The sequence below is a fragment of the Nycticebus coucang genome, chromosome 10 (assembly GCF_027406575.1).
Source record: "Nycticebus coucang isolate mNycCou1 chromosome 10, mNycCou1.pri, whole genome shotgun sequence".
Taxonomy (NCBI): domain Eukaryota; kingdom Metazoa; phylum Chordata; class Mammalia; order Primates; family Lorisidae; genus Nycticebus; species Nycticebus coucang.
The window spans coordinates 118,578,631-118,599,586 of NC_069789.1; the positions used below are offsets into that span (position 1 = coordinate 118,578,631).

The 20,956-nt window shown below is 48.3% G+C and overlaps 1 protein-coding gene across 2 annotated transcripts; it reads left to right on the plus strand.

Moving 5' to 3' along the window:
- Positions 1–2,207: 2,207 nt before the first annotated feature.
- On the plus strand, positions 2,208–16,354 carry AP2S1 (adaptor related protein complex 2 subunit sigma 1). 2 transcript variants are annotated; one of them, XM_053604185.1, is made up of 5 exons: positions 2,208–2,370; positions 6,157–6,306; positions 14,536–14,649; positions 15,748–15,807; positions 15,993–16,354. In XM_053604185.1, the coding sequence occupies exons 1-5, from the start codon at positions 2,368–2,370 to the stop codon at positions 16,092–16,094; spliced, it is 429 nt and encodes a 142-aa protein (XP_053460160.1). In that variant the 5' UTR covers positions 2,208–2,367; the 3' UTR covers positions 16,095–16,354. The 2 variants fall into 2 exon arrangements, with proteins under 2 accessions (XP_053460160.1, XP_053460161.1); XM_053604186.1 differs by lacking the exon at positions 2,208–2,370 and adding an exon at positions 3,673–3,802.
- Positions 16,355–20,956: the final 4,602 nt, after the last annotated feature.

Below are 20,956 nucleotides of genomic sequence, written 5' to 3' on the forward strand. Positions count from 1 at the left end.
GAAGTTGAACGTCTTTAACATATATAATATATATACACACATATATTAGCCATTTTATATAATATATACATATATTACCAATAATATATACATCTATTAGCCATTAGAGTAGCATTTGGGGAACTACTTGCTCAAATCTTTTGCCCATTTTTCTATTACATATTATTTTCTTTCCTTCCTCCCTTCTTTTTTTTTTTTTCTTTTCTTTCTTTCCTTTCTTTTTTGAGACAGTCTCACTTTGTTGCCCTGGGCAGTGTGCTATGGCATAGTCATAGTTCACAGTAACCTCAGTCTCAAGCAAATACCATTTTTTAAATATGACTCAGTATAGTTAACCTTTTAATTCTTTCTTAATTACTCGATATCTCCACAAAATTCCAGCATGCTTTTAAAAACGACCCCCCTTTTTTATTTATGACAGAGTCTCAAGCTGTCGCCCTGGGTAGAGTACTGTACCATCATAACTCACAGCAACCTCCAACTCTTGGGCTCAAGCGATCCGCTTGCCTCAGTTTTTCTAGTTTTAGTAGAGACAGGGTCTCACTTTTGCTCAGACGGGTCTCGAATCACGAGCTCAAGCTATCCACTTGCCTCAGCTTCCTGGAGTGCTAGGATTACAGGTGTGAGCCACCGTGCCCCACCTCAAGCAAATACCTTGTCTAGTAGCTGGGACTGTAGGCACCCACCACACCACCAGGCTAGTTTTTTTCTATTTTTAGTAGAGGAGGGGTCTCGCTTTGCTCAGGCTGGTCTCAAAACTCCTGAGCTCAGACAATCCACCCACCTCGGCCTCCCAGAGTGCTGGGATTACACCATGCCCGGCCTGCACACAGTTCTGACTCTTAAATTCGGGGGGAAGGGGTTTGGGGGGCTTGTTGGTTTATTTGTTTTGTTTTTCTTTTCTTTTCTTTCTTTCTTTTTTTTTTTTTGTAGAGACAGAGTCTCTTTACCACCCTTGGTAGAGTGCCATGGCGTCACACAGCTCACAGCAAACTCCAACTCCTGGGCTTAGGTGATTCTCTTGCCTCAGCCTCCCAAGTAGCTGGGACTATAGGTACCCACCACAACGCCTGGTTATTTTTTTGTTAAAGTTTGGCAGGGGCTAGGTTTGAATCCGCCATCCTCGGTACATGGGGCCAGCGCCCTACCCACTGAGCCACAGCCGCCGCCCCTTTCTGTTTTTCTTCACTTTTTTTTTTTTTTTCCAGTTTTTGGCCAGGGCTGGGTTTGAACCCACCCCCTCTGGCATATGGGGCTGGCGCCCTAATCCTTTGAGCCACAGGTGCCACCCCTTTCTGTTTTTCTTGAGACAGAGTCTCACTTTGTCACCCTGAGTAGAGCGCTATGGCGTCATAGCTCACAACAACCTCAAACTCTTGGGCTCAAGCGATCCTCTTGCCTCAGCCTCCTGAGTAGCTGGGGCTACAGGCACCTGCCCGCCACAACTCTGGGCTATTTTTTAGAGAATGGGGTCTTGCTCTTTCTCAGGCTGTTCTAGAACTAGTGAGCTCACGCAATCCACCCGCCTCGGCCGAGAGTGCTGGGATTACAGGCGTGCGCCACTGAGCCCAGCCAGTAAATTCAGGTTCTTAAACTGTTGTCTCCCACAGGGAAACACTCATTATATTTTAAACAAAGCACTGGATAAAGAATATAAGGACAGGCTCAGCGCCTGTAACTCAGCGACTAAGGTGCCAGCCATGTACACTGAAGCTGGCGGGTTCAAACACAAGCCCGGGCCTGCCAAACAACAGTGACAACTACAAAAATAGGCGGGCATTGTGGCGGGTGAGTCAAGAGAATTTTTAAGCCCAAAGGTTTGAGGTTGCTGTGAGCTGTGACGCCACGGCACTCTACCGAGGGCGACATAGTCAGACTCTGTCTCAAAAAAAAAAAAGAAAGAAAAGGAATAGAAGGACAGTTTTATTTGTGGTTACTCAATGCAGTTTCTCATTTAAAATTACTATTCCCAGCACATTCAAACAGGGCGTAGGAGGTTAGAAAACTACATTTCCCAGAATGCAACGCCTGCCTTGCTTGCCGTGAAAGCGTGTCCGGAATTCTCCCTGAGAGAGACGTTCTTTTTGCCACTCCCAGCATGCATCTGGTGTCTAATCCTATAGATAGGGGGAAAAACGGTCGCGCAGTATGCTGGGAAGCGGGCCCGATCCTTCCCTTCAGCTTGCGGCCCAAATGAGCAGACCCATTCGTGAAACTACAACTCCCTGCGGGCTTTGCGCGAGAGGGCGGGTGGGTCCCTCTGCCGGAAGTCCGCTCTAGCCCTGGGGGCCCCCCCAACTGCAGCCGGAGCCGGAGCTGCCCAGTCGCTGCTGGACCAGGGCCGCTGGGGTCCGGACGGGGGTCGCCATGGTAACGGGGGGCGTGCCTACGCCAGGGACAGGCAGGGGGGAGTCCACGTGCAAATAATTGGCTCAATCGAGCCTTGACAAGCGCCCCACCCCCGCGTCACGGATAGTCTGGGCCGGGCGCGGGCTTTCGGGATTGGGATTGATCAACGGCCAGGAAGTGGGGTAACAAGGCCGTGATTCTGCTCGCGGGAGTGCACCAGGGGTCTCGAGGAGAGGGATCATTGGGGACGGGGTGCCAAGGAAAAAGAGCAGTGCAGGTGGGAAACACTGGCTATATAGTTGAGGGCTTCTGAAACGCGAGGCAACTCGTGAGCACGGTAGGGAGGGGGTTGGGAGAAGATATTGGAGGAGGGAATGGGACTTTTTCACAGGAGCACTGGAGAAGAACAGGAGACTGGAACAGGAGAGGGAGGTCGTCCTGGAGGCAGAGAGTATACAGAGGCAAGGAGCTGGCATCGCAGGCAGTCAGGGGTTGTTGAAACAGGATCGGGATACTGGTGATGAGAGAGAGGTAATCTTAAGGGAAGGGACTGGACACGGGACAGCAGAAGTAGGTAACTGTAGGGAATGAGGTTTCGAGTGCTCTACAAAAGGAGAGAGAGCTTGGAGGTGGGCACTGGATGCTGGAAATGAATGGCGAGCGATTGAGTTAGATCTCTTCAAGAGAAGTCTTGGGGGGTAGGGAGTAAGTCTAGAAGTGTGAGATTTCAGGCAGAAGTTTTTGAGTCGAAGACTGAGCATTAGATTTGGGGTGCCCTTGTACCCCAGGTTGGGACTTTGGAACTAAGAAAGGATTCTTTGGGCAGGAAAGAAGATGAATGGGAGGGGGCATCAGAATAGAGGAGGAGTCTCCCCAAGAAACAGCATATGTGAACTTTTGAACAAGGAAGGGGGTCTAGGAGTTGTCCCCAAATAAAAAGCCCACTAAGGCCTGAGGGCTGGAACTGAAATCAAGAAAGCACAGGTGCTCGGCGCCTGTGGCTCAAGCGACTAAGGCGCCAGCCACATACACCTGAGCTGGCGGGCTCGAATCCAGCCCAGGCTGCTAAACAACAATGACGGCTGCAACCAAAAAATAGCCGGGCATTGTGGCAGGTGCCTGTAGTCCCAGCTACTTGGGAGGCAAAGGCAGGAGAATCGCTTGAGCCCAGGAGTTGGAGGTTGCTGTGAGCTGTGATGCTACAGCGCCCTACCCAGGGTGACAGCTTGAGGCTCTGTCTCAAAAAAAAAAGCACAAGTCAGAAGGGAACCACTCTAGGGGAAGGGAGATTGGAGACAGGAATTTCCCCCCTCTCTGGGGCATCCAGAGGGGACAGCATACAGGGTGAGGATGCAGGACGGAAGGGACTTCCCAGCATGGATTCCCTGAGATGGAGAGATTCTACTTGGAAAGAGAAACTCAAAGAGGTGTTTGAAGGAATTTGGGATAAGGGGTAAGGCTTTCTCTTAACTCTGTAAGCTTGCTTCCTAGTTCTTCCTACATTCCTCATATATCTCTGGCTCTGCCTCTAAGCTATGGCTGCCTGGTGTTGGTCCCTCCACTTCATTTCATGCCCAGGACCCCTGCCCTGCTAGGAAGTGGTTTTCCCTGGCTCAGCAGAAGGAGTTCTTGGAAGGATAGTGTAATATCCTGTTCCTGTCCAGCTGGGCTTGTTGGGGGAGGGAGAATAGAGATTGTGGAGAGTGAAGCTTAGGAAAGGGTGGAGGCTCCCACAAGCTGGGATAAAGGGGTTCAGAGCAAAGCCTTGGACTCCCACCTCTCCTTTATGCCTGTGAGACTTCATTTCCCTGAACCTTGGTTTCCTCATCTATGAAATATGCATAGGTATACCTGTCTCAGGCAGAGTGGAGCCTAAAGTTTCCCAGCTGGGAAAGCTTGAATCGTGGTTTTCTCAAAGTCAAATAATGATGAATTATAGGCTGTTGCAGGGGCTTATACCTATAATCCTAGCTCTCTGGGAGGCTGAGGCAGGAAGATCCCCTGAGCTTAGGAGTTTGAGGCCTGCCTAAGCTAGAGCCAGACCCTATCTTCTACTAAAGATAGAAAAATTAGCTGGGTGTTATGGCAGTTAATGTGTAGTCTCAGCTACTCAGGAGGCTGAGGCAGGAGGATCACTTGAACCCAGAAGATTGAGCTTGGGCAACAGAGTGGGACTCTGTCTCAAAAAAATAAATAAATAAAGTTTCAGATTTGGGAGCATTCCAGATTTCAGGTTTCTCAGATTAGGGAAACGAATATATATATAGATTTTTTTTTTTTTTTTTGAGACAGAGTTTCACTATGTCTCCCTAGATAGAGTGCTTGGCATCACAGCTCACACCAACCTCAAACTCTTGGGCTCAAGAAATTCTCTTGCCTCAGCCTTCCTACTAGCTGGGACTACAGGTGCCCTCCACAATGCCCGGCTATTTTTTTGTTGTAGCTGTCCTTGTTTGGCAGCCCTGGGCTGGGTTCGAACCTGCCAGCTCTGGTGTATGCAGCTGGTGCCCTAGCTGCTGAGCTACAAACGTGGAGCTGAAACTCAAGTTATATATCCATGCAGTGGAATATTATTCATTCATAAAAAAGAAATGAAGTGACTGAATAAATATTAGATGAATGAATGCAATAACAAGCATTTTGAGCCAAGAGGGTTTTTTGTTTTTGGGTTTTATTTTTTAAGATAGGGTCTCACTCTGTTTCCTTGTTTGGAATTCAGTAGCATCATCATAGCTCACTATAGCCTCAGACTTTTGGTTTTAAGCAATCCCTGCCACAGCCTGCTGAGTAGTTGGGACTACAGGCATCTACCACCATGCCTGACTGATTGTTTTCTATTTTTGGTAGAAATTCGGTCTCACTCTTGCTCGGGTTTTTTGAACTCCTGAGCTCAAGTGGTCCTCCTGCCTCAGCCTCCCAGAGTGTTAGGATTACAGGCCTAAGCCACTGCCAAGCCAAGTATTAAATGACACAAAACAGGGATTAAGAAAAAAAGAAACGAAGCACTGGTACTTGCTTCCTTCAAAGTGGATGAACCTTGAAAACATTATACTAAGTGAAAGAAGCTAAACACAAAAGGCCATGTATTATATAATTCCACTTAGATGAAATGTCCAGAATAGACAAGTCAATAGAAGGAAAGTAGATTAGTGGTTCCCAGGGGCTGGGGGCAGGGAAAGTGACTTGATGGGTGGGGAGTTTTCAGGGGTGGGGGGAGAGAATTAGATAGTGGTGCTTTTTTTGGTTTTAGCTTTTTTTTTTTTCCCTAGAATTAGTGGTGGTTTTTGTACAACTGTGAATATACTAAATGAATATACTAAAAATTACTGCACTGTCTGTACTTTTAGTGAGTGGATTTTATGGTACTTCAATAATTTTAATTATTTAGAAAATTAGTAAGCAAAGAGAAAAAAAAAGTGGTGGAACTATTACTCAGACCAAAGTCTGAAACTCAAACACTGTTTGAGTGCCTGCTATATACCAGCCACTGAACTAGGTTTATAAACTTATCTAAGCTTGAAAACACTCTGGCTAGATGAATCTTCTTGGGAAACTTGTTTTGCTGGTGAGGAAACTGAGGTTTAGAGTGGTGGACAAAAGGTGGTAGAGCCTGGGTGACCTGGAGCTGACTCCAGAGTCATTCACTCAGTAGAAAGGAAGTCATTCCACAGGGACAGAGTGTGGCCAGGCATCTGGAAGGCAGGCAGCTGGGGGGCCCTGTCTGGCCTGGGAGATGGGTAAGGCTGTTGGGCTAGGCCTCCCCTGCCTCTCTCACTGCCTCCTCGTCTTCTTCCTCCTGCCCCTCAGATCCGCTTCATCCTCATCCAGAACCGGGCAGGCAAGACACGCCTGGCCAAGTGGTACATGCAGTTTGATGACGATGAGAAACAGAAGCTGATTGAGGAGGTGCATGCTGTGGTCACCGTCAGAGATGCCAAACACACCAACTTCGTGGAGGTGACACCCCCCTACATGCCTCCTACACCCCCTGCTTCCTTGTGACCTCTCTTTTCCCACTCCTGTCCCACTTCTAATTATAAGAATCCCTCAGACCTTACTCCTTCCTTTTTTTTTTTTTTTTTTCTTTTTTGTGGTTTTTGGCCGGGGCTGGGTTTGAACCCGCCACCTCCGGCATATGGGACCAGCGCCCTACTCCTTGAGCCACAGGCGCCGCCCCATACTCCTTCCTATACTCAATCATTTTCGTGCAACATGCATTTAGCCTTCTTCCTTTTCTCTCTCTCTCTTTTTTTCTTCTGGTACTTTTTGTTGTGAAAAATTACAAACACACAGATTAGTACAATGAGAGAAAAGTAGGTTGAAGTTTCATATAGGCAGGCCAGGTGCTGTGGCTCACAGCTTAATCCTAGCACTTGGGAGGCCAAGGTGGCTGGATTGCTTGAGCTCACTGGTTTGAGACCAGCCTGAGCCAGAGTGAGACCTCATCTCTAAAAATATCTGGGTGTTGTGGTGGGCTCCTGTCGTATCAGCTACTTAGGAGGCTGAGGCAAGAGGCTCTCTTAAGCCTAAGAGTTTGAGGTTTTGGTGAGCTATGATGCCACAGCACTCTACTGAGGGCAACGAAATGGGAGTTGGGACTGTCTCCAAAGTGAATGGGACTGTCTCCAAAAAAAAAAAAAAAAAACATTCATATAGCCACTACCCAGATTTGTTTTATTTATTTTTTTTTTTTTTGTAGAGAAAGAGTCTCACTTTATGGCCCTCTGTAGAGTGCTGTGGCCTCACACAGCTCACAGCAACCTCCAATTCCTGGGCTTAAGTGATTCTCTTGCCTCAGCCTCCCGAGTAGCTGGGACTACAGGCGCCCGCCACAACGCCTGGCTATTTTTTGGTTGCAGTTTGGCGGGGGCCGGGTTTGAACCCGCCACCCTCGGTATATGGGGCCGGCGCCTTACCGCCTGAGCCACAGGCACCACCCCCAGATTTGTTTTATTTTAAGACAGAGTCTCAGCTTGGCGCCTGTAGCTCAGGCAACTGAGGCACTAGCCACATACACCAGAGTTGGCAGGTTCAAATCCAGCCCAGACCTGCCAAACAACAATGACAACTACAACCAAAAATAGCCAGGTGTTGTGGTGGGCGCCGATAGTCCCAGCTACTTGGGAGGCTGAGGCAAGAGAATTGCTTAAGCCCAGCAGCTGGAGGTTGCTGTGAGCTATGATGACACCATAGCACTATACTCAGGGTGACAGCTTGAGGCTCTGTCTCAAAAAAAAAAAAAAAAAAGGCAGAGTCTCGTTCTGTTGCCCTAGGTAGAGTGCCGTGACATCATCATAGCTCACAGCAATCTCAAACTTTTGGGTTCAAGCAATTCTCTTCCCTCAGCCTCCCAAGTAGCTGGGACTATAGGTGCCCACCACAATGTCCAACTATTTTTAGAGTCAGGGTCTCATGCTCAGGCTGGTCTTCAACTCCTGAGGTCAGGGGATCCTCCCACGTGGGCCTCTCAAAGTGCTGGGATTCTAGGCATGAGCCATTATGCCTGGCCTTAAGTTATATTTTAAATTTTATTTATTTTTGGGCAGGTGCAATGGCTCACACCTGTAATTCCAGCACTCTGGGAGGCTGAGGCAGGTGGATTGCTTTAGCTCAGGAGTTCAAGACCAGTCTGAGGCAGAGAGAGACCCTGTCTCTACTAAAAATAGAAAAACTAGCTGGGCATTATAGCAGGTGCCTGTAGTTCCAGCTATGTGGGAGGCTGAAGTGAGAGGATCTCTTTATCCCAAGAATTTGTGGTTGCTGTGAGCTATGATGCCATGACACTCAACGCATGGTGACAGAGTGAGACTCTGTCTTAATAAATAAATAAATAAATTTTATTTAGTTTTTGTTTTTGGATTTTGAGGCAGGGCCTCAAATAAAATTTGAGGCCCAGGTTGGAATAAAATGGTACTATCATAGCTCACTGTAGCCTTGAATTCTTGGGCTCAGGAAATCCTCCCAAGTAGCTAGGACTAAAGGCATGTGCCACCAGGCCCAGCTAACTTTACAAAACATTTTTTGTGGATACAGAGTCTCACTGTATTGCCCAGGCTGGTCTCTAAATCCTGGCCTTACTGATCCTCCTACCTCATCCTCCCAAAGTGCTGGAATTACAGGCATGAGCCGCTGCACCTGGTTCTTTGGTACTTTTAAGAACTTGTTACAGAAATATTCAAACACACAAAAGTACAGAGAATAGTATTGTGAACATGCCTTGTGGTAGTGTTTTACATTAAATTACAGATGTCATGACATTTCATCCCTAAATATTTTAGAGTGCATCTCAGAAAGTAAAGACATGTCTCTATATCACCACAATACCATTCTCGGACCTGAGAAAATTAGTAATACTTCTTTCATATTACTATAATACCCAATTGATACTTAAATCTCCCTGTTTCCCCAGCATCTTCAAAGCTGATTTGTTCAAAGCCAGTGAAGGGTCACTTTGCTTTTGGTCTATTTTTTTTTGAGACAGACCATTGCTTTGTTGCGCTTGGTAAGGTACCATGGCATCATAGCCCACAGCAACCTCAAACTCTTGGGCTCAAGCGTTTCTCTTGCCACAGCCTCTCAAGTAGCTGGGACTATAGGCACCAGCCGCAACGCCCTATTTTTAGAGACAGGCTCTCACTCAGGCTGGTCTCGAACCTGTGAGCTCAGGCAATCCACCCGCCTTAGCCTGCCAGAGTGCTAGGATTACAGGTATGAGCCACCTTGCCTACTTTGGTCTCTTCTAATCTAGAAGTCTCCACCTTTTATTCTCATGAAATTAACCTATTTAAGATTGTCCTGTAGGTGGCGCCTGTGGCTCAATGGAGTAGGGCGCCAGCCCCATATGCCAGAAGTGGTGGGTTCAAACCCAGCTCCGGCCCCCCCCAAAAAAAAGATTGTCCTGTAGAATTCAACAGATATTTATTGAGGGCTTACTGCAGGGGTCCTCAAACTATGGCCCACGGGCCACATGCAGTGGTGTGATTATATTTGTTCCCATTTTGTTTTTTTACTTCAAAATAAGATATGTGCAGTATGCATAGGAATTTGTTCATAGTTTTTTTGTTTTTTTTTTTTTTGAGACAGAGCCTTAAGTTGTCACCCTGGGTAGAGTGCTGTGGCATTACAGTTCACAGCAGCCGCCAACTCCTGGGCTTAAGCAACTCTCCTGCCTCTGTCTCCCAAGTAGCTGGGATTACAGGCATCCGCCACAATGCCTGACTATTTTTTGGTTGTAGCTATCATTGTTGTTTGGCAGGCCTGGGCTGGATTTGAACCTGCCAGCTCAGGTGTATGTGGAAACTATAGTCCAGCCCTCCAACGTTCTGAGGGACAGTGAACTGGCCCCCTGTTTAAAAAGTTTGAGGACCTCTGGTTAGTGTGTGTGCCAGGCACTGTTCCAGGCATTGGTGATACACCAGTGATGATAACAGACGCAGTCCCTGCCCTCAGAGAGCTGGTAGTGATGTTCTGGTTGGTGGCAGACAGACAATGGAAGATTCAGTGGATAGAGTGGTGATAAATGCCAGGGAGAAAAATAAATAGCTATAGGCAGTTTAGGGGTGCTGGGGCATGCATGCTGGGGAGTGGAGTGCAGGTTTAAGTGGTTTGGTCAGAAGATATCACTGAAAAGATGACATTTGAGCCAGACCTGTAGAAGTTGCAGAGGGTGGGGGTGGGTGGGTGACAGAAAGGTTGTATAAGAGAGGAACATTCTCTAAGTCTGGAGAACAGCCAGGGAAAAAGGCTCTGAGGCAGGAACACATCTAGGGCATTCCAGGAACTGCTAGAAGGCCAGTGTGTCTAAGGTGGAATTAGCCAGGGAGGAAGGTTGGAGGAGCTGAGTAGGAAAAGATAACACTGGCCCATGGTGCAGGGCCTTGCAGGCCACAGGGACAACTTCGGCTCTTACTCTGAGAAAGAGGGGAGCCACAGAAGGGTCTTGAGCAGAGGAGGGCCAGGACCTACATAGGCTGCAGGGATTCTGTAGGGAGCAAGAGCAGAAGCAGGGTGACCACTCAGACGTGACCACAGTGTTCCAGGAGAGGAATGCTGGTGACTAGCAGCATGGAAGCTGTAGGGATGGTGAGGAGCATTTTGGAGATAGAGCCTCCAGCAGGGTGGAGCTGTGATTTTCTGCGATGAGCAGACTTCAGGAAGAGCAGGTTGATGAGATCAGGAAGGAGCTGCTGGGAAGGTCAGGTCTAAGGGGTCATTCCCATCCTTGTGGAGATATCCAGAAGGGGGTCACAAGCTAAAGTTCAGGGAGAGGGCTGAGCAGGATATGGAAACATGAATGTTTCTGCACATAGAAGCCAGTCAAAGCTAAGGGGCTCACCAGGGAGTGAGGACAGACAGAACAGAACAAAGAAGAGAAGAGGGTCCATGTCTCAAGGCAGGGAGACCGAGGAAGTAGATATTTTGGTGTCCTAGCAGCTAAGAGAAGTGTTTCCAGCAGGAGGACAGGGCTGGTCACTAGGTGGACTTATCAAAAGTAGTGGCTGGACTCTGTGGCAAAGGCCTGTAATCCCAGCACTCTGGGAGGCCAAGGCAGGAGGATTGTTTGAGTTCAGGAGTTCAGAAACCAGCCTGAGCAAGAACAAAGACCTCATCTCTACTAAAAATAGAAAAACTAGGCAGGCATTGTGGCAGGTGCCTATAGTCCCAGCTACTTGGGAGGCTGAGGCAAGAGGATCTCTTGAGCCTAAGAGTTTGAGGTTGCTGTAAGCTATGACACCACGGCATTCTACCCAGGGTGACAAAGTGAGACTGTGCCTCAAAAAAGAGCAGGGGCGGTGCCTGTGGCTCAAAGGATTAGGGTGCCCGCCCCATGTGCCAGAGGTGGCAGGTTCAAACCCAGCCCCAGCCAAAACCAGTGAAAAAAAAAAAGAGCAGGGCGGCACCTGTGGCTCAGTGGGTAGGGCGCTGGCCCCATGTACTGGCAGATTCGAATCTGGCCCTGGTCAAACAGCAACAAAAAATAGCTGGGCGTGCCTGTAGTCCCAGCTACTCTGGAGGCTGAGTCGGAGGTTGCTGTGAGCTGTGACCGAGGGCAATAAAGTGAGACTATGTCTCACAAAAAAAGAGCAGTGGGATCAGGGACTGTTGAAGGAACTGGGCTGTTGGGTGTGGCCATTCTATGGGCCTCTTGCTGCCACTGCAGTACCAGGTCCTGTGTCCTGTGCTGGAAATGGTACACGTTTGAGGGCCCACAAGAGGGTTAGGCCTGATTAGACAGGAATGTCAGCCAGGTCTTGGGTTCCTCCCGATCCATTCATTCATTTATTCATTTGTGCATTTATTAAACAAACATTGTTTGTGCACCTCCTCTATGACCAGCCCAGTGCTGGGTTTACAGCGGTGCCTGAAATTGCCTTGCGCTGTCTTCCCGGAGCTCACAGTCCAGTAAAGGACACAGGCCTGTCCCTAGACAAAAACAACAAGAGTGGGCAGTGCTGGGATGGAGGAACCTGGTGGGGACAAGGCACCTGGCCTAGCCTGGGGGTCAGGAAGGGCTTCCTAGAGATGGGGTTTAGGTGGGGAACAAGAGAGAATTGGTTCCACCCCCAGCAAACTCAGGAGTATTGCGGGGAAGAAATAGTAAACATCTCTTGTATGAGGTTGAGATCAGGGCAGGCTTCTTGGAAGAGGGGACTTGTAAAGTAAAAACAAAAGGATGAGTGGCCAGCCAGACCCAGGCTATCCATCCTCCCTTTTTCCTCTTATTTATTACTCTAATACATATTCCTTAGCACCTGTATTAATTTTCTGTGGCTGTGGTCACAAATTACCAAAACTTTAGTGGCATAAAACAACACAGATTAGGCCAGGCAAGGTCATACATACCTGTAGTCATGGATACTTGGGAGGCTGAGGCAGGAGGATTGCTTGAGGCCAGGGATTTGAGGCTGCAATAAGTTATGATCATACCTGTGAAAAACCACTCCACTCTGGGCAACATAGCAAGACTCCATCTCTGAGAAAAGTAAAACCAAACCAAATGAAATAAACAAAATACAAACAACACAAACTTGTTATCATTTAGTTCTTGAAGTCAGAGGTCAAAAACTGAGTCAATAAGACTGAAGGCTCCAGAGGAGAATCTGTGGCCTTATGTTTTCCAGTTTCAGAGGCTGCCTGGTTTCCTCAGCTCAGGGCCCCTTCCTCCATCCTCAAAGCCAGCAATATGGCATCTCCCAATCTCTCTCTGACCTACTGTTCTGCCTGCCTCTTTCCCTCCCTGTCTGTGAGCTCCGGGAAGGCAGGAGCTTCTGTGATCCCATTGGTCCCATCCTCCTCAACTTCACATCTACAAAATCCTTTTTTGCCATGTAATATGACATATTCAAAGGGTCCAAGGATTAGAATGTGGACGTCTTTGGGGAGTGTTAGTCTGTCTTCCAGCACCTATTTAATGCCATCCCTATGCAGAGTGGTGCTAGGGACTCAGTGTGACAGCCCTGGCCTCCCTCCCAGGCTCATAGTCCAATGAAGAGACAGACCCATCCCCAGATAGTGACGACCTCTAGTAGGCAGAAGTGGGGCAGTGGCTGGCGGAGCCCAGAGGAGGCACCTGCACCTGCCCCTGCCTGCAGGAGACTGCTCTTCTAGTTGTAGAAGCCTAGAAATCAAAAATAGAGGAAAAGGAAGCTACAAAGATAAGCAGGTGGAGGTGGGAGGATCGCTTAAGCCCAGGAGTTTGAGGTTACAGTGAGAAATGATGACACTGCTGCACTCCAACCTGGGCATCATAATGAGACCTTATTGCTAAAAAGAAAGATTAAAAGGATGAGCCGAAAAAGATGAGTATTGTCAGTAATTAAAAATCCAAGGGCTGGGGCAGCGCCTGTGGCTCAAAGGGGTAGGGCGCTGGTCCCATATGCTGGAGGTGGTGGGTTCAAACCCAGCCCCGGCCAAAAACCACAAAAAAAAAAAAAAAAATCCAAGGGCTGGGCAGCGCCTGTGGCTCAAAGAAGTAGGGCGCCGACCCCATATACCAGAGGTGACAGGTTCAAACCCAGCCCTGGCCAAAAAAAAAAAAAAAAAAATCCAAGGGCTAATGTTGACATTTGTGGTTGCCACCAGGGGGTGCCACACACACACCCAGACCTGGTGGGGGTGGGTGGGTTTTTTTTTTTTTGGAGACTGTCTCAGTTGCCCTGGAGTTGAGTATGTGGCGTTTGTTATAGCTCACAGCAACCTCAAACTTTTGGGTTCAAGCGATCCTTTTGCTTCAGCCTTCTGAGTAACTGAGAGTTACAGGTGCCTGCTACAATGCCTGGCTATTTTTTCAGAGATGGAGGTCTCACTTTTTCTCAGGCTAGTCTCGGCTATTGTGTTGTTTAGCTGGCCCAGATCTGATTTGAACCCGCCAGCCTTGGTGTTTGTGGCTAGGGCCATAACCACTGTGCTATTGGCGCTGAGCCTTCAAGCTAGTCTTGAACTCCTAAGCTGAAACAATCTACATGCCTCAGCTTCCCAGAGTGCTAGGATTCTAGGTGTGAGCCACATCCGGCCTTTTTTTCTTTTTTTTCCCAGGTTTTGGCTAGATGTGGTACTTTGCAACCGAGTATGCATATTGATAACGGTCTCTTAATCTATTTTAGACACACTAATAAAATTAAGAGTCTGTGACCTTGGTCCAGGTGTAAACATTCTTGGGTTGTGTGTGTGCATTACCTTCTAACATTTATATTTTGGTTCAGTAAGGACAGGACCTGGGGTCATTTTGGTTGCAGTGGTGCTCCCCTAGGCTGCCCAGCACAGCCCTGGCAGACAGTAGGTGCTCAGGAAATGTTTGTAGAATGATTGAATGAATTAATCCCAGGCTAGGAATTTGACCATCTCCAGAGAAGATGAGAAGTCACAGGAGGGAGGGCAAGGTAGGACGGATGCTATTGAACCTGCCACACTCCTCAGCCCTGGGTTTTGCACAGGCAATTCCCTCTGTCTGGAAGCTCCTGCCCCTCCTATAGGTCTCAGCTCACAGGCCCCCTCCTCCACGAAGCCTCCCTCAACTCCCGGGCTCAGAGGTGGTTAGGCACCATTTCTGGGCTCCCACAACCCACCTCTGCCCACTCTGGAGATCCCTGCCCCCCTGCTTGGGGTGAGTCGACCTCCACTAGACTGTAAGCCCCAGCAGAGTGGGGCTGGGCCTGCTCTGTTACTGACAGCCTCTCTGCTCCACAGTTCCGGAACTTTAAGATCATTTACCGACGCTACGCTGGCCTCTACTTCTGCATCTGCGTTGACGTCAACGACAACAACCTGGCCTATCTGGAGGCCATCCACAACTTCGTGGAGGTGCGCAGGGGGTGGGTGGGCAGGAGGCAAGCCCAGTGTGGCCCTCGGGTATTGGGAGTCCTCCCTGATCTCCTTCTGGGCCCTCCCTTCTGTGGCGGCTGGGACTCTTTCTCTATCTGCCTCACTGATTCCTTTTTTGTCACTGCCTTTCTCGTCCTGTCTCTGCCCATCCATGTCTCTGCATCTACGTCTGTCTCTCCCACTTCCCCTTCCTGGAGCTGTTCGTGTTTTCCTACCCCTATTTTTCTGTTTCTCTCTTTTTTGTCATCTCTTTATGATGATCTTGGCTCCTCTTTTTCTCTCTGTGTCTCTATTTATTTATTTATTTTTTGAGACAGAGTCTCACTATGTCGCCCTCAGTAGAGTGCCGTAGTGTCACAGCTCACAGCAACCTCCAACGTCTTGGGCTTAAGCAATTCTCTTGCCTCAGCCTCCCAAGTAGCTGCCACAATGCTTGGCTATTTTTTTTGTTGCAGTTATCATTGTTGTTCAGTTGGCCCAGGCTGGGTTCGAACCCTCCAGCCTCGGTGCATGTGGCTGCTGCTGTAACCACTGTGCTTTGGGCACCAAGCCTCTCTTTATTTTTTTAATTTCAGGTTAATAGAAGGGCACACACAATTGGCTTACATTAGTTTGGTTTGCATTTGTAAGGTAAAGTCCAATTGTAGTTGTTTCCTTCGCCCCAGAAGTATGCCACATACCCATGCATTCTTCCTTTTCTAACAACCTGGATGCATCTGGACAACACTCCTAAGTATCACAGAAATGGAAAAACAAGATCACGCATGCTCAATAGTAGATTAACAACTGTGTGCTCCCTTGAGAGAAAAACTCAAATTCAAGAAGTGGGTAGGGGACAGGGTTTGGAAAGTTCTCTTTCTTCCTCTTCCCTCTTGGTCTCTTTTTTTTTTTTTTGCAGTTTTTGGCCAGGGCTGGGTTTGAACCAGCCACCTCTGGCATATGGGGCCGGCTCCCTACTCCTTTGAGCCACAGGCGCCACCCCGCCCTCTTGGTCTCTTTCTGATGACCTGGCTAGTTCTTGGCTCTGTGCGTGTCCTTCCATGCCCATCCCTTACTATCTCTGTCTTTCTCTCCTAGGTCTTAAATGAATATTTCCACAACGTCTGTGAATTGGACCTGGTGTTCAACTTCTACAAGGTAGGCTCCTAGTGAAGATGAGGATGAAGGGACCAATGGATGGGGAAGGAGGGTGGCCTGTGGCCCTGTGGCCACCCAGTGTCTCCGCTGAGGTCTATGTCCTGGCTCTTGGGGCATCAGCGTCTGGGCCAGCGCCCTGGGCATCCTTCTCTCACAGCAAGATCTCCTGGCCTCCCTTCACACAGGTTTACACGGTCGTGGATGAGATGTTCCTAGCTGGTGAGATCCGAGAGACCAGCCAGACGAAGGTGCTGAAACAGCTGCTGATGTTGCAGTCCCTCGAATGAGGGGCCCCTCTAGCCTGGCCCCTCCTGGACTCATCTGCTCGCTTCCCCTTTCCAGGCCTGTGGCCCACCCCAGTAGCCCCCTCCCTCGGCTACCCAAGAGGAAGGGACCCAGCTGGGTCTGGGCCACAAAGAAGGAGACTGCAACCCACTACCCCACCCACAGCTGGGGCCACCGTGTGTGTCCCTAATAACTGTGCCGTTGTCATGTGATGCTGTGAATGTGTGTATGTAGAGTCCCAATAAACATGTTCTTGCCTGGCCTTGTTGTCTTGGAGCACTTGCTTGTCTTCCCTGGAAACTTTGACACTCAGGATGCTGATGCCCTGTTCTCTGTCCATCAGTCAGTCAACAAACACCCCTCATGCTGAGCAAGGCAAGGGACCATACTCGCTTCAGACCTGCTTCCCACAAAGGGCCCCCAAGACTGGAGGGGGAGACAGGTTTACATACCAAGCATTTGCTACTAAAATAATAACCCTCAAAGCTAAAGCTTAATAGTACTGGGTATCTCCCTGGCATTGTTCTAAGCAATTAGCATGTGTGTGGTATTGCCTTGCTGAATGCTCACAAGATTATGAGGAAAGGGTTATTTATCTGCAGTTTTCAGATGAGATCGCCAAACCCAGAGAGGTTAAAAGATTTTCCCAAAGTTACGTAGCTAGTCAGTGGCCAAGCCACGTTCGCTTTGGGCCAGGTTTGAGCCCACACAGGTAGCTCCAGAATCCTTGTTTAACTACTAGATCCGTCATTCTTTCTAAGTGTAGGCTCTCTGCTGAGCATTTTGGGCTTCTCAGCAACAATGCTGTTAGCATTTGGGCTGTGATAATTCCTCATTGTAAGACTGTCCCAGGCATGGCTGGACTTTTGGCTTCCATCCTCCAAATGCCAGAAGTGGCCATCTGGCCATCGTGACAACAGAAACAACCCTCACATGTTTCCAGGGCCCTCTGGAACTAAGCACCCATCCCCCAGGCCCAGTGAGAACGGAGTGTGAGGCTGCTGGCTGTATGTATGCCTGGCACCCTTGGCAAGCTGAGACCAACTCGGGGCACACGTGAGCTCTTACTAACACCACACAGCCTTGCTTCTCCCACCTGCAGGAGGTAGGTGCATCTGGCTTGGCAGCAGCTGGGTAACCTCTGAGCAAGTCATTTGAACTGTCTTGCCTCTGTTTCTTCATCTGGAAAATAGGTTGATACTAGTTTTTCTCTCACTGGTATATTTGAAAATTAAATGAGGTTAATCTATAGGGAAGTTTAAGATCGTGCTTGATATTAGTAAGCATGCTATGTGCAAGGCATTTTGTTTCAGAGGGTCTGGGGGAGGGTGGTATAAAAGTTTTATTGAGATATAATTCACAGACCATACAGGTCACTTATTTATGGGCACAATTCAGTGGTTTTAGTATATTCACAGAGTTGGGTAACTGCCATCACAATCCATTTTAGAATACATTTCTCACCCCAAAAAGAAATTTTATGCCCCTCAATTTCTCCAGTCCTTAGCAAGCACAAATCCACTTTTGGTCTCTAAGGATTTGCCTGGACATTTTTTTTTTTTTTTTTGTAGAGACAGAGTCTCACTGTACCGCCCTCGGTAGAGTGCCGTGGCGTCACACGGCTCACAGCAACCTCTAACTCTTGGGCTTACGCGATTCTCTTGCCTCAGCCTCCCGAGCAGCTGGGACTACAGGCGCCCGCCACAACGCCCGGCTATTTTTTTGTTGTTGTTGTTGCAGTTTGGCCAGGGCTGGGTTTGAACCCGCCACCCTCGGCATATGGGGCCAGCGCCCTACTCACTGAGCCACAGGCGCCGCCCTGCCTGGACATTTTTATATAAGTGGCGTCATTCAGTATGTGGGGCATGAGAAGGTTTCACGCCAAATGCAATCCAGTACAGGGCAGGCAGGGGTGGGAGCAGAGCAGTCAGTAAGGATGTGCTGCTGGGGCCAGGATGGGGGTGGTGTGAGAAGGGATCAGCTTCTGGGCACATTTCCTTTTTTTTTTTTGTAGAGACAGAGTTTCACTTTATGGCCCTTGGTAGAGTGCCATGGCATCATACAGCTCACAGCAACCTCCAACTCCTGGGCTTAAGCGATTCTCTTGCCTCAGCCTCCCGAGTAGCTGGGACTACAGGCGCCTGCCACAACGCCCAGCTATTTTTTGGTTGCAGTTCAGCTGGGGCCGGGTTTGAACCCGCCACCCTCGGTATATGGGGCCAGCGCCCTGCCAACTGAGCCACAGGCACCGCCCTCTGGGCACATTTCGAAGGTACAACCAGCAGCTTTCTCTGTTAGTTTGACAAAGGGTGGGAGAGAATTCGGGCATCACCCTCAATTTTATAGCTTGAGCATCTCAAAGACCAGAATCCTGTACAGAAGTGAGAAGCCAGTGGGAGGAATTTGTCACGTTTGAGCTCCTGAACTCAAACTATGTGGGTCTGTAACACCTAGAAGTCACCAGAACACCTGTGGTATTTACCACCAGGAGACCAGCTGAGATCACCAAGGGAGTAGGGGGAAGAGAGAGAGGAAAGCTATCTGAAGACTGAGGTCGGTGGCTCTTCAGCCATCAGGGAAAAGAGGAGAAACCAGGAAATGAAAGGAGATATAGCCAGTGAGTGTAGCATCTTTGAATTGAGTAAAAAAATCAAGTGTGTTCAAGAGGAGACCATGTTCAATGCTGTTACGATCACTACAAACTGGCCAGGCACAGTGCCTCACGCCTATAGTACTAACACTCTGGGAGGCCAAGGCAGGAGGATCCCTTGAGCTCAGAAGTTCAAGATCAGCCTGAGCAAGAGTAAGACCTTGGCTCTACTAAAAATAGAGAAAAATTAGCTGGGAGTTAATGTTGGGCACCTGTAGTTCTTACTGGAGGCTGAGGCAGGAGGATTGCTTGAACATAGGAGTTTGAGGTTGCTGTGGGCTACATTGATGCCATGGCACTCTAGCCTAGAGGCAACAGAGGGAGATGCTGTCTAAAAAATCAAATCACTACAAAACTATTAGAATGGCTAACTTAAAAAATGTACTCTCATGCACTGCTGGTGGGAATGCAAAATGGGGCAGCTACTCTCGAAAACAGTCTAGCAGTTGCTTGTAAGTTAAACATACACTTCCCTTAGGACTCAGCAATCCTACTCCTACTTGTTTATCCAAGAGAATTAACACTTAACTCTCCATGAAAACTTGTACATGTGTGTTCACAGCAGCATTATTCACAAGAGCAAAAAGGCAGAGATAATCCAGCATTCCATCAACTGATGAATGGATAAATAAGACGTGCTATTCAGCTATAAACACTGACACATGCCACAACATGGACGAAGCTTGGAAACATTACACTAAGTGCAGGAAGCTAGACACAAACAGCCAAATATCAAGTGATCCATTTATATGAGATGTCAGAATGGCTGAGTCCACAGAGATAGAAAGATTAGCCATTGAGCCCAGGCAAGGTGGCTCATGCCTGTAATCTTAACACTCTGGGAGGCCAAGGCAGGAGGATCCCTTGAGCTCAGGAGTTCCAGACTAGCCTGATCCCTTGAGACCAGCCTAAGCAAGAGCAAGACCTGGGCTCAGCGCCCAAAGCTCAGTGGTCATGGAACCAGCCACATACATGAAGGGTGGCGGGTATTCCTTGGTATACATATACCACAGTTTATTAGTCCATTCATGTGTTGATGGGCACTTGGGTTGCTTGCACATCTTTGTGATTGTGAACAGAGTGGCTGTGAACATTCTAGTGCAAATGTCCCTGTGGTCAAATATCTTTTTTTTGTTTTAGTAAATGCCTAGTATTGGGATTTTGCCACAAAAACCTGGGTAGTTTTTCTATTTTCAGTAGAGATGGGATTCTGGCTCTCATTCAGGCTGGTCTCAAACTCCTGAGTTCAAGCAAACCATCTGACTCTGCCTCCCAGAGTGGGATTACAGGCTTGAGGCACCGAGCCTGGCTTGTGCAGGTGATTATGGTGAGAATGACAGCATTGGCCATGGAGGAAACTTCAGTGATTGTGGTGACTTTAGTAGCAGCTGCAGTGGCAGCGGGGTTAGCTATAATGGATTTGGTAATTGTAGTAGTCAGGGTTCTCCAGGGCAATAGAACCAATTATGGTGAGGGATTGTCTCACATCAGAATAGACCAGGCATCCTCAAACTTTTTAAACAGGGGGCCAATTCACTGTCCCTCAGACCGTTGGAGAGCCGGACTATAGTTTTAAAAAAAAAAAACTATGAACTCACTGTCTGTTATGAGTGCCACAACCTATCTTGAAGGCAGCTAAACTTCGAAGTGGTCTTTGAATACTTTTAATAAATTTATTTAAAAAAAAACAAAAAACTATGAACAAATTCCTATGCACACTGCATATATGTTGTTTTGAAGTAAAAAAATAAAATGGGAACAAATACAATTCACACTGCTTCATGTGGCCCGCAGGCCACAGTTTGAGGATGCCTGGTATAGACTCTGAGAATTCCCAGGACCTGTTTCCATGCCAGGAAAGCTGGTGGTGTACTTTCTGTTCAGCAACTGGATGGACCTTGGGCCATGTATTTGCAAGCCGTGGTGCAAGTGGACTAAAGCATAGGTCAGAGTCAGTTCTGGGTTTTAAAGGGACTTCAGTGTTTAGGGGAATGGTGAGCAAAGAGGAACTTGAGAAAGCCACCATAAACGGAAGCTTCTGAACTGTTGTTGTAGATCTCCCACTCCAGGCCCAGCAGGACTTTAAAGGCATAATCCAAGGTGGGCATGGTGGCTCGCACCTGTAATCCTAGCATTCTGGGAGGTTTAGGTGGATGGATTACTTTAAGCTCAGGAGTTCAAGACCAGGTTGAGGAACAGCCAGACCTCGTCTCT

What these genes read in the sequence shown, in the direction of transcription:
- AP2S1 (XM_053604185.1), top strand. An exon ending in AACACACCAACTTCGTGGAG is followed by an intron (nt 6,307 to 14,535) that starts GTGACACCCCCC and finishes TCTGCTCCACAG; the next exon opens with TTCCGGAACTTTAAGATCAT. An exon ending in TGGTGTTCAACTTCTACAAG is followed by an intron (nt 15,808 to 15,992) that starts GTAGGCTCCTAG and finishes CCCTTCACACAG; the next exon opens with GTTTACACGGTCGTGGATGA.